General features: G+C 34.8%; 1 protein-coding gene across 6 annotated transcripts in view; it reads right to left on the reverse strand.

Annotated features, from left to right (window-relative positions):
- FRYL (FRY like transcription coactivator) overlaps nucleotides 1-15,053 on the reverse strand; it is a 162,994-nt gene that overhangs the window by 63,536 nt on the left and 84,405 nt on the right. For 5 of the 6 annotated variants that reach the window (XM_084204382.1, XM_084204381.1, XM_084204378.1 and 2 more), the window contains 12 exons: nucleotides 14,023-14,121; nucleotides 12,511-12,612; nucleotides 9,675-9,719; nucleotides 6,363-6,466; nucleotides 5,584-5,692; nucleotides 4,501-4,587; nucleotides 3,701-3,872; nucleotides 3,197-3,329; nucleotides 2,835-2,942; nucleotides 1,408-1,645; nucleotides 592-777; nucleotides 416-502 (listed from right to left, as the gene is read on the reverse strand). In XM_084204382.1, coding sequence (XP_084060508.1) covers nucleotides 416-502; nucleotides 592-777; nucleotides 1,408-1,645; nucleotides 2,835-2,942; nucleotides 3,197-3,329; nucleotides 3,701-3,872; nucleotides 4,501-4,587; nucleotides 5,584-5,692; nucleotides 6,363-6,466; nucleotides 9,675-9,719; nucleotides 12,511-12,612; nucleotides 14,023-14,121 — 1,470 coding nt within the window. The remainder of the gene's footprint in view (nucleotides 1-415; nucleotides 503-591; nucleotides 778-1,407; nucleotides 1,646-2,834; nucleotides 2,943-3,196; nucleotides 3,330-3,700; nucleotides 3,873-4,500; nucleotides 4,588-5,583; nucleotides 5,693-6,362; nucleotides 6,467-9,674; nucleotides 9,720-12,510; nucleotides 12,613-14,022; nucleotides 14,122-15,053) is intronic. The other variant, XM_084204380.1, reaches the window with a different exon arrangement.

Below are 15,053 nucleotides of genomic sequence, written 5' to 3' on the forward strand. Positions count from 1 at the left end.
TCCTTGATACTTAGGAGTTTATGACAAATACTTAAGTATAGAATTCAGCTGTTATTCACTGACAGATATTACAGCATTCATCATGGATAAAGGGCACATTGACTGTTATGATACTATATTACTGCAGAAAAAAGCAGTGCCCTTTGCTTCAAAGAAATTGCAGTCTGTGAGCAAGAGGAAAAACAGCTCTCAGCGTTTATATGGTGGTGATAGCAACACACTATCAGTCAGAAAGTTTACAATGGTGGAGTCAACCTCACAACATTCCTCAGATTTTTGCCCTTTTTTTTTTGTGTTGATAAATTGCTATTAAAATCAGCATGAACATAGTGATGCTCTCATTTGAAATACATAATATTTATTTAGGATAGAATTACTTCATCTTACAAGCAACTCTACATAAAAATGGTCCTACCTGGTCAGCCCCTGTGAGATGTATGAAACTCTCCAGGATAGTAGCACTTAGTCTGTCCATTACATCTATAGCCAACTCATCATCACTCTACAAAACACAAATCATACCAGGCTCAAAGAATGTAAAAATAAAAGCAGTTTCACCAGGCAGCCTAAGAATGGGTCATCAACTCTTACCTTTGAAATTTCTAGAAGTGTGAACAAGGCCCTTATTTCTCTGAGAACACTGACAGCTAATCGCCTGGTGGCAGGCCTTGTGCTGCAAAGGATGACCAAAGCAAAGCCTTCCACCACATGGAATACACTGGAATAAAGGGTTCTCTCCAGGGGAAGGGTATGGGCAGCCCCATTGGATACACCACGCTAAGAAAAACAACACAGAAGTTAAGCAAATAAAGAAAAAATAAACACATCTAAGATACAGTTCCATTATTGGCAATGGCAGATTTAATAATAAAACATTCTGATTTTTGGCTACTGATCAAATTCTGCATTAGGAGAATGACATAATATCAGTCACTTCATTTTTTATTACCTCTCTGAATTTAGTCCAAACAAATACCACAAGAACATCTTTATTTCACTTTCCCACAAGATGATGCAATGAGAGCAAAATTTCAAAAGCCTCAAGCAATACTCTTTTGGAAACAATTAAGATATTAAATTATATGGACCCTTTCTACTGGCTAGTAAAAAATGGTGGGTTTAGTTCTACTGTTTAATAACTCCTACGTCTTTCCAGTTACAGATGATGACCTACAACGTAAGCAAAATGTCATCATGAATTAATGTTCACATAATACTTAATAATTTGGGACTAATTTAATTTTGGTAAAAAAATATTGATTTAAAATGAGAGATCTAGAAATCTTCAAGTTCTATAAGACATTTAACTGAATTTTTATTACTTAACAAAACCAGTAAAGCCCACTACTAAGTTTGTATGTAGATTCCAAGTATGTTTTAACATCAAAGGACCTTATAGAGATATACCTGAGCATCTTGGGTTTTATTGTGCATTTGGGCTGCTTGTTTCCACTGATTTATGAGCTGCACTAACATTTTTACTGCATTGTCAAGAAGGGTTGGGTGGATGTCAGTCACTTCACGCACAATAAAATAAACAAATCCTGAAAGAACATCTTCCCGCCAATCTGGAAAATCAAGCATTAATGCTTGGAGTGTATTGAAAGCCAAGGCACGAAGTTCTTCATCCATATGAATTGTCAGCCTGTTTAGAAAAAATATTGGTATCATCACCCTAGATAAGCATACTCTTAACCAGCTTTTATCATTTAAAGTTTGGTGCTTACTCTTCCTTCTTTACTGTACAATGTAGAACAGTTCCAGAGATTCTTTTTCTGCACTGAATAAAACTGAAACTGGCTAGCAACAGAAGGCACTTCTACTACAGCAAAATAATGCAAGGTTTCCCAAAACTTAACACAAATAAACTGTGTTCAAGAGAGACTATCAAGTGTTTAACAAAGGCGCATCTTTGCATGCATCTGAGCTCAGCAGACCAGCACCCTGTGATATATAGGCTATTTCTTCAAATTAAAATTGAAAACAACACATTTGTTTTGCAGTTAAAGGACATTTACTTTGGATATGAGAAAAAATTCACAAAACAATCCTTTGCACATACACTTAAAAATCTGTCTCAGCCTGCTATGGTGGAAGACACCTACTCCAGTATTATAATATCACTTAATAATTTCATGTCTTTAATATTATTTTAAACATTAAAGAAAGAGTGTCACAAAAATCTTATTCTCTTAAGTTATCACTAACTTTTTATATATGCAACTCAACCCATTATATGAAAATGGATTTATAATTTCAAAGCTATAAGCTGTCCTGTATTTCTGTGCCAGACTATTCTCAAATTAAAAATTAAAAAAAAATAAAAATCTTCTCAACTATTTATCAGTACTGATAAGGTACATTTAATTTAAATGGAGATAAGAGATGGAAGAATATGGGTAGTGTTGGATCACAGAAAAATGGAAAAACACAGCAGGATTAATAGAGAAAAATACTAAAGTTTCCCCCAGGTGCCTGTCTCAAATTTTGGTAACGTCAAACAAGAATGACTTTATGGAAATCTATAGTATTTGCAACAGAAAAAAAAAAAGGAAAAAAGTATACGAATAACAAAAAGATAAAACAAGTTAAAAAAACCAAAGCAACAGAAATAAATTCCTAGCTCTCAAAATTCTGTCTCTAAAAATAAGTGCAAGGTCTGCAGGATAAATTTTCCTCCTCCTGTAAAACCTGACTAACTGCAGAAGGTTGGCAGGAGCAGTGAGGACAGTCTGCATGCAGCGACTCATGCTGCATAGTGAGGGCACTGACAATCGTGCACACGCAGCATTTGAAAGGAACATCCACTAAGAGCAGAATCCCTTTTCTCTTACCTTGCAAGCAATTCAATGAGGTCAGTCCTACTCATGCCATCTGGAATCAGTCTTGGGATAGCAGCAATGCAAGTTCTGAACAAATCTATCTTAGGTTTTCTCTCACCCCTACAAAAGCATTTTATAACAAACAAAGAGACAGGAAAATCTATTTCAGTACACTAGAAATGTATTCTCAATTTCATGTCACAACTATGGAGGTAACAAACATTTTTATCAATAATTAATGAAACTAACATTCACTTAATAGTCCAGCAAAAAACCCACAACTGTAACACTTTAATGATGGCATTTGCAACATTAGAGAATAAAAATAATGTGATGCTAATGTGACAGCGAAAATGCTGCAATTCAGTACATACGTAATCATGTCTTCTGGTTCTTTATTGGACATCTGCACACTGGTCATGCACATGGGCCTTCCAACTTCTTTGTCCAAATGCCTAAGAATGCTATCCAGTGCTTTTCTGACTTGAGGATAGTATATGGACATTCCTGAAAAGTCAAAGAGTTCCATCACCTTCTTTCATATTTTTATTAAAATATCTGCCACTTATTCAGGTTAGGACAAGTTTCTTATTACACATTTGACATGAAATACATACTTTAAGTGTCAAAACAAATGCATGTATACATGAAATATATATCTATGTATATATGAAATATTTATTTATAAAAATAAGATGGGTCTAGTCTGAGACACCAGAGGGTCAATATTGTCTAGCAGCCCTCCCTAAGAATCAAAGTAATTCTTGCTAACAATTAAAATAAATACATAAATAAAGTTACACTAATGTACTGATGAGAATAATTGGGAATATACACATACATATTGAAATGCCAACTTACAAAAGAATACAACATACCTATAACTTTTGCTTCCTCATCTGTCAGTGTTTTATTAAGAAAAATTTTCTTCACACGTAGAGTATTTCCTGACGGAAGAACAACTCCTGTTGTTGGCATTGGTGGTTCACCATCTTTTTGCTGCAAGCTATCTGCTATGACAAGGAAGACTCTGAGGCCAATATTCATCCTCTTCAAGAACAAAAATGGGAGAAAAAAAGGGAAGAGAAAACAGAAAAAATTACAATATTGAAGTAACACAGAGACAAAATACAAATTGCATTTTTCCTCTCTTTTAAACGGACAGCAGGACAGACCTTATTTAAATGGTACATATTAGGGTAATGAAAGTAACAGGAATAGAGCTTAAGTTTTCTGCACCACTCCACACTCTGATTCAAGCCTGACTTGGCCCAGGCTAAGATACAGAATATTTTATAGTACTGAGCACTCTAGGACTTGATATGACCCTCTAGAGCAACACACTGAAGACAGACATTGCTAAACATCCCATCTGTTAGACTGGGTCTTGAAGAGCTAGGTATGACTTTCCTGAAAAAATGCTTTACAGTTACACTGTACCAAAAAACCCATACTTTCTGAAATTGTTGTTGAAATGAGTCTTAACTGTAGAACTGCTTTCCCACCTAAAATCAAACAGCAACAGTGCACAACTATTACTTCTTTAGTGTTAGCAAAACACTCCTTCAGATACTCACTAATCTGCTTTTATCCTGGTGCAAACAAAGTTAACCACTTCCCCCCCAAAAATCCCCCAATGCCCTGTTCTCATGACACGCAAGTAATGAGCTCTTATTACCTCTGGGTTAATAGTGAAGGTTTTAGGTGATTTTCCAACACTAAGAAGATCAAATATTATTTCTTTCATTGCAAAATCCAAACGTTCCTGCAAAGGAAAATAATATTTGTATGATCATCTCTTTTCCATTAATATGCATAGTTTCTTGGCTTTGCACAGCTACTGGGTATCATGTCTTAAAAGTTATTTTAAAAGTTTATAAAATACTTCTTTTTTCCTTCTTATGACTTTTTTTTTTTCATCTAGTACAATTCAACACTACTCATCCCCTGATATGGTTTAACCATTTCTCCTGAAAAAATTCCCAGACAACTCACAATCAGATCAAACACATTTCTACAAATAAGATGAGCTGTTATAGAAAAAAAAATTGGGATAAAGAGAAGACCTAAGGTATAAAAAAATACTACAATATAAATACAAAAAAATATAAACAGTGATGAGTTCCTGTATGACCAAAAGCAAATAGTTTTGAAAACTGAAGCACAGACAAGCTACTTCTGAGACAGGAAAAGATGTCACTAATCTATAAAGTCAAAGATTAATGAGAGTTTATCTTGTGGGATTGCATCTTGCATTTTGATATTAGGACAAGAGAAGCACTTAAAATAGTACAAATCATAATGTAATGTTGACTATACACTACTGCATTCATTGCATACTATTTCTGTCTATTGAGGCCAGTCTCCAGGCTAAACATAAGTAGGTATTACTGTTCTAATTCTTTGTCCCTTATAAAAATATCGTAACGGAGATAGTAATTATATTACAAACAAATATATATATATATATATACATACACACACACACACACACACACACAGAGCCCCCAACAGTGCAATACAAATGTAAATACTAATCATCATAAGTTCGTACATAACAGTTTGGGAAATTAAAAAAAAAGTTTTGCCACTGCTAGAAAGAGAATGAATTCTTTCATTTGTTACACATATTTGGAGAAATTCTACTCAAGATATGAGACCATTAATTCAGTACAAACATTTCAAAAACGAACCTTAAACTTGCATTACTTCCAAATAATGTTCATCTTACTATTCTAGCTCTACCTAGATGTATTCTTACCTGAGCAATGAACTGAATAATCTTCACAAATATATTCAGAGGTGTGTCTCGTGGGACCACGCTGCGCGATCCTTTTGGGAAAAGTGCTGATACAATGCTCATGAGACGGCTACAAGAATTTAGAAACAAGAAGAAATAAAAAGATCTTTTAAAAACAGATACTTATAACAGCACAGATGTTACAGTTCAAATCTGGAAGTGTGTGTGTGTGTGTGTGTGTGTGTCTGTGTGTGTGTGTGTGGAGCTACTATGAAATAATATGGAAGCCTATACAGGTAGGACCGCATACAGGAAGCCCAGCACCAGCTGTCACAGGCAAAAGGATCATGGGTTCCTCTATGAACTGAAAAATATCCTGTTTTAAATCAGTTACCAGTAGTCAGGAGGAGGGGCAAAATCTGAATGATTATTACAAATTCTCATCATACACAACAAATTCTCATTATACACAATTATACATAAAACCTTTTTCATTTCCAGTCCATACTTAGTGGTGGACACTTCATACCCAATTTTTTCTGTCACCATTAGTACCTTTTGACTTTAATACATTTCCTGCTCATCTCTCTGCCGCCTTCTATCCCTGCAAAGATAATCCTTCTTTCCATCTATTCCTTCTTTCCATCAAAGTACTCAAGGGCTTTTGTTTTTCTCTATTAAGACAAAATATTTACTGCTTACTTGACTAAACCATCCCTGAGCAGGCTTCTCTGATATCACTAGGTTGGAATAAAATCTCCATCATCAGTAGTTTAAAATACTTTGCATAATGAACTTACCTTTGAGTTACAGTGTTGCTTTCACATTTAATTCTAATAACATAAACCCACAATAACCTATACAAAGATTCCAGTGCAACTCGGGACATTTTGGGATCTTTATTCTGTAAAATAAATTTAGAAATACAGTTATTGTTGCCTGTGAGACACTGACAAAATTCTATTATAATGTTTATTTACTTTTGAAAATATTTTTAACAATGAAAACAGATGGGTTTCATACTGACTACAAGTTTTTGATATTTTTTCAAAAAAACAAGCCTCTATTGCATATTTCCTAATCTTAAATTTTTACCTAGTAACTCCAGCTCATTTTACACATCTCTAACTCTGAGGGCAGAGCAGTAACTAAAAAGCAGATATTCCTCTTGAGATGAACACACCAAGAGTATATTGCTTTCAAGAACTTTTCTCAGAAACCCATTGGTAACAAATACCAACTTCATAGCAAACCAATTTATAGTTTGTCTAAAACATTGGAGTAGCTGCTTTGGATCAGGCACAAGGTCTCATTCCATCACTCAGCCTGTGACAGCAGACAACAGCAGGTGCAGAAGAAAATAATGCAAAACAGGGAAGGCACACAAAGATGCATCTCTGGGTGTGGCTTCAGACAAAACAGACACTTCCTGCAGGCTGTATTAGTGTTTGCCCACTTTCAATGAATTTTTATTGTAACAATTATGCTACTGTTTCTTGAATTAATATAAAATCTAGCAGCACAATTCAGTTTAAATTATGTACTGAATGCAAAATGACTTTTGTCTTAAAGCTGCTACTATGAGTTTAGCTTTGCTCCTCCAAGCTCTTAAACTGTGTAAAAGAGTAACTAACATTCTTGGTACCAGCTCCAGAAACCTCAATTCCAATAAGGATTCTTGGAGTACTTACAATCTAGAAGTGTCCAGCAAGATTCTGGGACCTGACCATAAGTATAAATTTCTGAATATAATAAATGATTCCGAGTTGTCAACTTTTTAGGCATTATCCCAATTCAAACTAATAAACCCAAACAAAACCAACTAAAAAGCAAAAACAGAACCCTAAAAGCACACCTTCCCCATCTCCAGTAAAGTCTCTATGTTTCAAGACATATCTATATGATGACTTGAACATAATTAATTTCATATTTTGTGCCACAAGCCAGTGAGTCAGAATAGCAGATGATTTTGTCCTTCCAGGACAAATGGAATGCAAATTCACAAAGAGTGTAAGTGAAACTAAAAAAGCATACTGTTCAAAAAGGGATGGTCTCTTCATGGTTCTCTCTCCCACAACCTCAACACTCCCTCTACATTAATTCTAGCAGTAAGAAAGTCCACCTTGCACCCATAAGCTGATCAAAATAACCTCATGTCCATGTCTGTGTAAAAGATTATATACACAAAGGAGAGTAATTTTGGTGGCTTAAACACAGGTGGGTCCAGACTACTGGTTTTGGCACTAAAAGCCTATCACAGAATCATAGAGGCAGAAGTTGTATTTCAAAGTAGGACAGACAAGTAACAGACAAGACTAACTACCAGAATATGAGAGGGAATAACTTAACCCAGTTTACATCAGTGATAATGCTGTTCTGTCTTCCCTTCACACATCAATGTGTGCTGCCATCACCTCTGAATTAGCATCTACAGTTAGGCAGTGAGTAAATTTAGGGAAGTGATCTGGACAAAATCTATCCAGTAAGAAGTTACACCTGTCCCTGTTTACTATTCACACTGATAAATGTCTCACTCTTCAGTTAATTTACCTGCAGTGCTACTGTGAAGAACAAGGAAATGTAACTGTACCAGAGGGTGAGACTGTGATAGCTTTGATTCTAATCAGCTTAAACAGCAAAAACCCCACAATATTATTACTCACTGTATTTAATTTACAGGCCAACAATTACTGATTGTCAAAGCAGGCTGGGGAATTCATGGGTACAAGTGTTATCAAAGTCTATCTGAAATGCATCTGGAAATGAGTAATGCTTCAATTTTTTAATTTCTGATATTCTACAGGAGAGCTTAATTTACAGGTCCAGAAGTAAACAAAAAAATTATTGTTGGCTTTCAATCATCTAATAAAAAAATGGTAGAGGTAGCAGATAGTTTAATAATGTATAAACAATGTTCCATCTGTTAGCAGGTGCATCATCCAATAGAGCTATTTCTGAGTAGTTATGACAAAGTTTGCTTGTTATAAAGGAAAAAAAGGAGCACATATATAGAGGCATTCATGTTTTAGAAAGAGTTAGAAAATAAATTCTGCAGTACTTTTATTATTTTAAACATTGAAAATTTTCATTATCACTTCCCACAATGAAGAGTTAAACAAATATGCTAGAAGGAAATTGCTTTTGGGGTCTGAATTACAACACTGCATGTACACCTGGTGTTAAGATGTCAGTATTTATTTTCTCTTAGACCTTAGAGCAACTAGAATAAGGAATAGATGGCTATGTAATTCAACATCCCGGCAGAACTTAGTCTTTTTTAGATGATGTCTGTCAGATTTTAAAGTACTCTATATGTTTCAGTTTTTTTAAACATAGCTTTGTTTAAAATTCTAAAACTTTTAAACATAAATTATGGTATCAGCAGACTATGAAAAAAGTTGTCAGGAACAGTATCTATTACAAAACCAAAAACATAAGAGCAAATTATGGTGGTTTTACATGACACATTAAAATGAGTCAATGAAACAAATCTCAATGATGGCAAGAAACAAAATAGCATTTTTTCCATGTTAGTCAAATGTAGTCACTTACTGAAGAAAGTACTTTTTAATACTGATGTTAAACTTTTCTTCTGTTCTGAACTAAAACAATTTCTACTTTTTAAAACCTGCAAAACCAACAGTGTAAAAGTCTTTCAAGTTAGTGCACTGCAAGTTGTTACAGTAAATCAGTTTCACATTTTTTTATTGTGAAAATGTTTTCAGTTTGCTCACATGCAAGACACTTTTTGAAATGAAGTAACAGAAAAACCCATACATCTGAATAGGTAGTTACTTCCAGAGGAAACATGCACTGCTGTTCAGGGAAACCAGCTGTGATATAAATAATCAATCTCACAAAGCCACACTTTCACCCCCAAGGAAAAACTGGTATTAGACAATTTTTTGATCTTTCTCCTTTACTCCCTGGCAAGAGAAAAACATCTTTAAAACATTAGCTATTCTTAGTCCTATTGCTTCTAACAGTACTAATAGCAATTTAACAAAGAAAGGAAAGCACAAAATACAACAAATAACATAAAAAACCAAACCAAAAGTATTTACATGAGACAAAGCAACATTTCACTGAGTTACAACAACATATTAACTCACCTGCAGTGTTTCTATTTGTTTTCTGATACTGTTGTTAGATGGCATCTAAATAAAGCAATGTGAGACAGCAAAACATAACAAACATGAGAATGGAAGGCACATGCATGTTAGATGAAAAAAAGCTCAAAACCAACAGATAGCTGTCTAGCAAGGACTCTATTCAGTAGAAATAAAGGGTTTGCTATAGTGGCAGAAAACGTTCCTTCAACTTTCAAAGGTTTTGTGGTAACGGACAATATAGGTAAACTGTGAGGGGAAAAAAAAACTACTCTTCTTCCAGCCAACAGTGGTGCAGAATGACAGACACTGTTCTCTCCCATTTCTCCAGCTTTTTACAATGTTCCTTCCTCCCTCCAGAAGAGGTAGTAAAGATACCACAACTCAGATTCATCCAAGGATTTATCAAATTTCTGACAAACTTGCTGGAATTAATCTGTGTAAATACTAGTCAAAAAAAGTAAGCAAAGTGTTTTACAATACTGACCCAGCTCTACTGTCTGCTGAACAAACTCATAATTTTGCCTACACTACAATGTGTAAAAAAATGCCTGCTGGGCTCAGTGCTGAAACAGCAGCCCACCAGATTTGTGGGACAAAGCTAACTATATATATACCAGAAAAAAATCAACTCTTTTGTACACTCCTGGTCTAAACTGACTCTTACAGATCACTGATGTGCTAATGGCACTGGTCCAAACCACTAGGTTTCCTTCTCTCAGCAAGGCTAGGATGTTCTCCCCACACACTAAGCCTGCCTTGAGGATAACTAAAGGTGATGTGCACTGAAACCCAGCACAAAGAGTTTATGAAGATCATAAATACTGCCAGGTTTAGGATCCAGAGCACTCTCAGGAGCATTATCAATTTTAATATAGCACCAGAAGGTAAGGCAGGGTATGAACAAACTGTACCCCAGGTACTTTGGGCCACTGCAAGGGTGTGAGCTTTCGCACCACAGCAAATGGGAAATGGCTCATTTCAGTCACCAATGTGCAACGTGGTGCTCATGGCTAAGGAAGAGTTTGCACTGGGCACTCACCAGGGAATAATGAGAGCACCATGAATCCATGACCTACATTACCTCTTGGTGACTTCTAGCGTGCCTGCACTCTTCACAGAACATCCCTGTGACAGACTCCAAGTGTTATCATTATTTCAATTCCTTATTTGTTAATTTCAACAAATACAGTAGGGGTAGATTAATCCTATTAGTGCTCTAAGTATCTCCTAGTAACTTTCAAAATTACTTTATTAACAACAAGGACACTAGAGGCAATGAATTTGGAATTTCTTATTTCATTTTACATATTTAAATAACTCCAAATAAAATAATTTTAGTCATTAGAAAATCAGGATATAAAATGAGGGTGGGGAAATCAGAAAGACTAAACTGCTGTGAAATTCAGATTTGTAAATTAATGAGATTACTTATTACAGAGTGCATGCATTTAATTAGCTTCAGAAACAAAGGAACACATTAATTCATAAGACACATCAGGACAGTGGGGGTCTATTTTTCAAGATTAAGCTCAATGAAGTTTTTAACAAGGCAGGCACCCAAAAAACTTGATAGTATTTGGTGTGCCAAATTAAACCAAGCCATAAAATACCCTAAAGGATTCATTGATGGCATAGCATCATAACACTGCAAATTCTGAATTGCAGAAATTCATAAGTGGAATTTCTGCTGAATAGAGCCTTACAGTAAATGTGTTAAGCTGTTAGTGGTTAACAAATCTAAGTAAAATACAAAATGCATGCTCAGCAAATACCAGTTAAACTCACTGGCATTTATAGTTTTAATACATCCATTATCAGCAATGGACATTATGCCAGAAAAAGGCAACTCCTAGATTGTAAGGATTTTTTTTAAAAGCTTTAAAAACAAAAGCACAAGCAGCCTCCATAAGCAAAATAAACCACAAAACAAAAATCAAGGCAAATATTGCAAAAGAACTGCAATAATGTTAGATGAAAAATATACAGAACCCAACAAGCAACAGAAAGGTGTGAAAGATGTTGTAAGAACAAAATGACCCAAAACAATCAAAGCAGCTAAACCATTTTCCTTTTGACTTCATGCTGGTTTATGTATTTTACAAATAAGCTTCGTAACTGTCACTCATAGCTAACCAGAATCAGTGTTGTGAAGGAGGATCAAAGAATTTATTAACATTATCAAAATCAATACATTAGGCAAAATCATGAATTATGTTAATCATAATCAAGGAAAGAACATGTACAATAACTACAATAAAGTGACTGATTTGTAAATATCTTGATGTCTTTATCAACCAATTGATGGTTACAATGATATCAACAGAAGGCACAAGTTAAAGGGACACTGTAATTGGTTTTTTAAAATTTGTATCACAGGCTGCAGATATAACATCTTTTCTGGTCTCACAGTTCATTTTCTATTCCTTCAATAAGTAAACAAGAGATAGAAAGTTTGCACTTCCCATACATTCTACTTAGAAGAGCAGATAAGTCACTTATTTTCTCACATATAATTTGCACATAAAGAAATATGGTTTGTATTTTTTCTGGCATTAATAGCCCTTATTAGCAGATACTTCTGCAGATTTTACTCAATAAAAATGATAGTCCCCAAGGGGACCACACTTATTTCCAACATGCTATAGCACCACAAAAAACTTACTACTAGGTTTAATACAGAGACTTGAAACATTTAATTTATTTTTAGAAAAATATTTCAGTGTCCTTTTAAACAGCCAAATATTATTCATTCTTTATTTGGCACAAGAATGCTGAGAATATATTGTAATAAATGCTAGTGATTTGCAACAGTTCCTTAATTAGTAAGGATTCTTACCTTCAGATGTGACAAACAGTTCTGCAGGAAAACGTGCCAGTTATTTAAAAAAAACTGTTTCTGACTGACACACAACAGGCAGGTGATCAATGGATACAAAGCCTATGAGTAGGGGGAAAAAGAATTGATCAAATTGCTCTTTGCAGACATCCTAAGTGTTGTACATTGAGAATGAGACACAGTTGGTTGCTGCCTCTCACTCTCACAGTTTTGACCCTGCATGGCAGCCTCTCCCCTGCCCTGGGACACTCGTGCCAGGCACAGTGCCCTGGGTAACTCCTGAGTGCTGTAAGAGCTCAAGGGTAAGTCTGGGGCAGTGGGACCAAGGTGAAGCTCATCCCCCAGCAAGGCCTGATCTCAAACAAGGACTGAGAGAAGTCTGACCCTTCATACAATGTTCAGGCTTTCCCTGCAACCGTAAGATTCAATGAATGTAGCTCTACATGCTGGGCAGGTGAACTGCCTCCAAGAATATTCAGGAAAAATATCAACTCAGTAAAAACTCAGACAGACTTTAAGTTGTCAGAAATGCTACTTCTATGCAAAATCTACTTTTAGTGAGGAATGGATCACAATATATTTTATTTTAAATCTGTGTAGTTGCAAAGTATGATTTAACTTTGCTTTAGTAAGGTAAGATTTGTTTAAGTACCACATGCTTTTAACACATAATGGTGATTAGTACCAAACTGACTGCAGCTTTTCTTGTTATGAAGCAAAACTAAAGGATGAGTAGGTAAACAGTACTCTTGATACAATGTTTCTAACTTCATAAATAGAATGACATTTTTAATACTAATATCAACCACTTTATGTTACTCTTACATAAGGAGTTTAACCAATACAATGATATATGCTTCATATGTGCAGAATATGAGAAAGAAAAGTTCATCCATAATATGAAACTGAGAATAAAACATTTTAAATTCACTTGCATTTATTGAATGCGCCAACTGAAATGCAAAAATTAGCTCTACATTTTCAGCAAAGTGAAGTGAATCGACTTGAAACATGGCTGCCATAGTCATCAAAAATAACCAAATACTGCAAAAATAAGAGATAATAAAAAAATACTGGAAAAAGAAAAACAAGGTGTAGGAAGAGAGGAGAGAACCAGGCAGAGCAGGGCTATTAAGAGGCTGGTATTTTACTGAAAAAGTCTTGTCTGGCATTTGCAGCTTTTAATTAACCCTAATTAAAATATATTCAGACTCCCTAAATGGAAGTTTTTTACTAAAATGACATTAGGTTAAATGAGTCTGCTAAAACCCACTAAAATAATCCAAAACAAGCACTGATTTCAAGACAATCTCACATGTGAGATAAGAGCACATATCTGCACAAAGAAACAGAGCAAAATTAGAACAAATGCACATACACTGTGGGAATTTAATTATACTAAGATGTTAAGATTTAAATTAATATGGCTTGATAAGCTTTTTCTCAATAATGTACTAGCTTAAGAGCCTAAGATGAGCAAAATGGAGAAGTTGAAATATTTCTTTAAAATACCAGCGAGTGCTTCTTTCTTGAACTCAATTCAAAGGTAGTCTGATAAAGCATCTCCACAAAATTTTTCAAACATGGCACATTCACTTCATTTTTAACAGCCTATTAAAAAAAAAAACACACACACAAATTAATGGGCTTAAAAATTTAAACAGAAGGCAATTTAAATACACATTAAGATGTCTATGAATTCAAAACCATTCAGAAGTTAAATTTCACATTAGCAAGGTATTTGAGTGTATTTAACTGAAATATAAACAGAAGCATAAGAAATCATGCCATACACTACAGTCATATGGTTAAAATTAACAATTAAAGCAAACATACAAAAAACTCCACCCCAGCAGGAACAGCCCACTAAAATAAACTTGTTTAGGAACATGGTCTCTAATCCATACTCAAAGAAGAAAATGTACTTGATACCAACTAACAAATAAAAACTACACTGAAGATCTTCATATCCAAATTTACATTTATTCAAAAAATTAGTATCTTTAACTTTCACAACTCCTCTCTTAACTGGTCCTGTTTTCTTCTTTGTTTTAATATTGAAAACCAGAAAATTAAGAAATAATCCACAGGATTACCAGTCAACCAAGCATGCGAGTTGTCTTTGCCCAGCTTTCAGAATTAATGACACACACATGGAGCCCTACACCCTTCTGACCCACTCTGTTCTTGCACACAGAATAGTTTCCTTCCACAACCCAGGCAACTACCACCATCTTTACTGAAACCTCTGCAAGCCTCTTAGGCTTCTCTCTGGATCCTCAGGATGGTCTATTTAAACACTATTCTCAACCTACTGTTTTAAACTATTCCTGCTTTATTTATCAAATTGAGGGGTGAGGATGTTGGAGACCGAAATGGCTTTTTTGGAAGCCGTCCTCTGTACATATCCTTGTGTATCCTTATCCTAACAACATAGGATAATTTTTGTTATCTTTATTATTTCCAGTTATTAATATTACACAAACATTTTATCTACTAACACTACATAAAGGAAAATCCTATCCATCTTGCTATGAACACTA

This window comes from Fringilla coelebs, assembly GCF_963513975.1.
Source record: "Fringilla coelebs genome assembly, chromosome: 4".
Classification (NCBI taxonomy): Eukaryota; Metazoa; Chordata; class Aves; order Passeriformes; family Fringillidae; genus Fringilla; species Fringilla coelebs.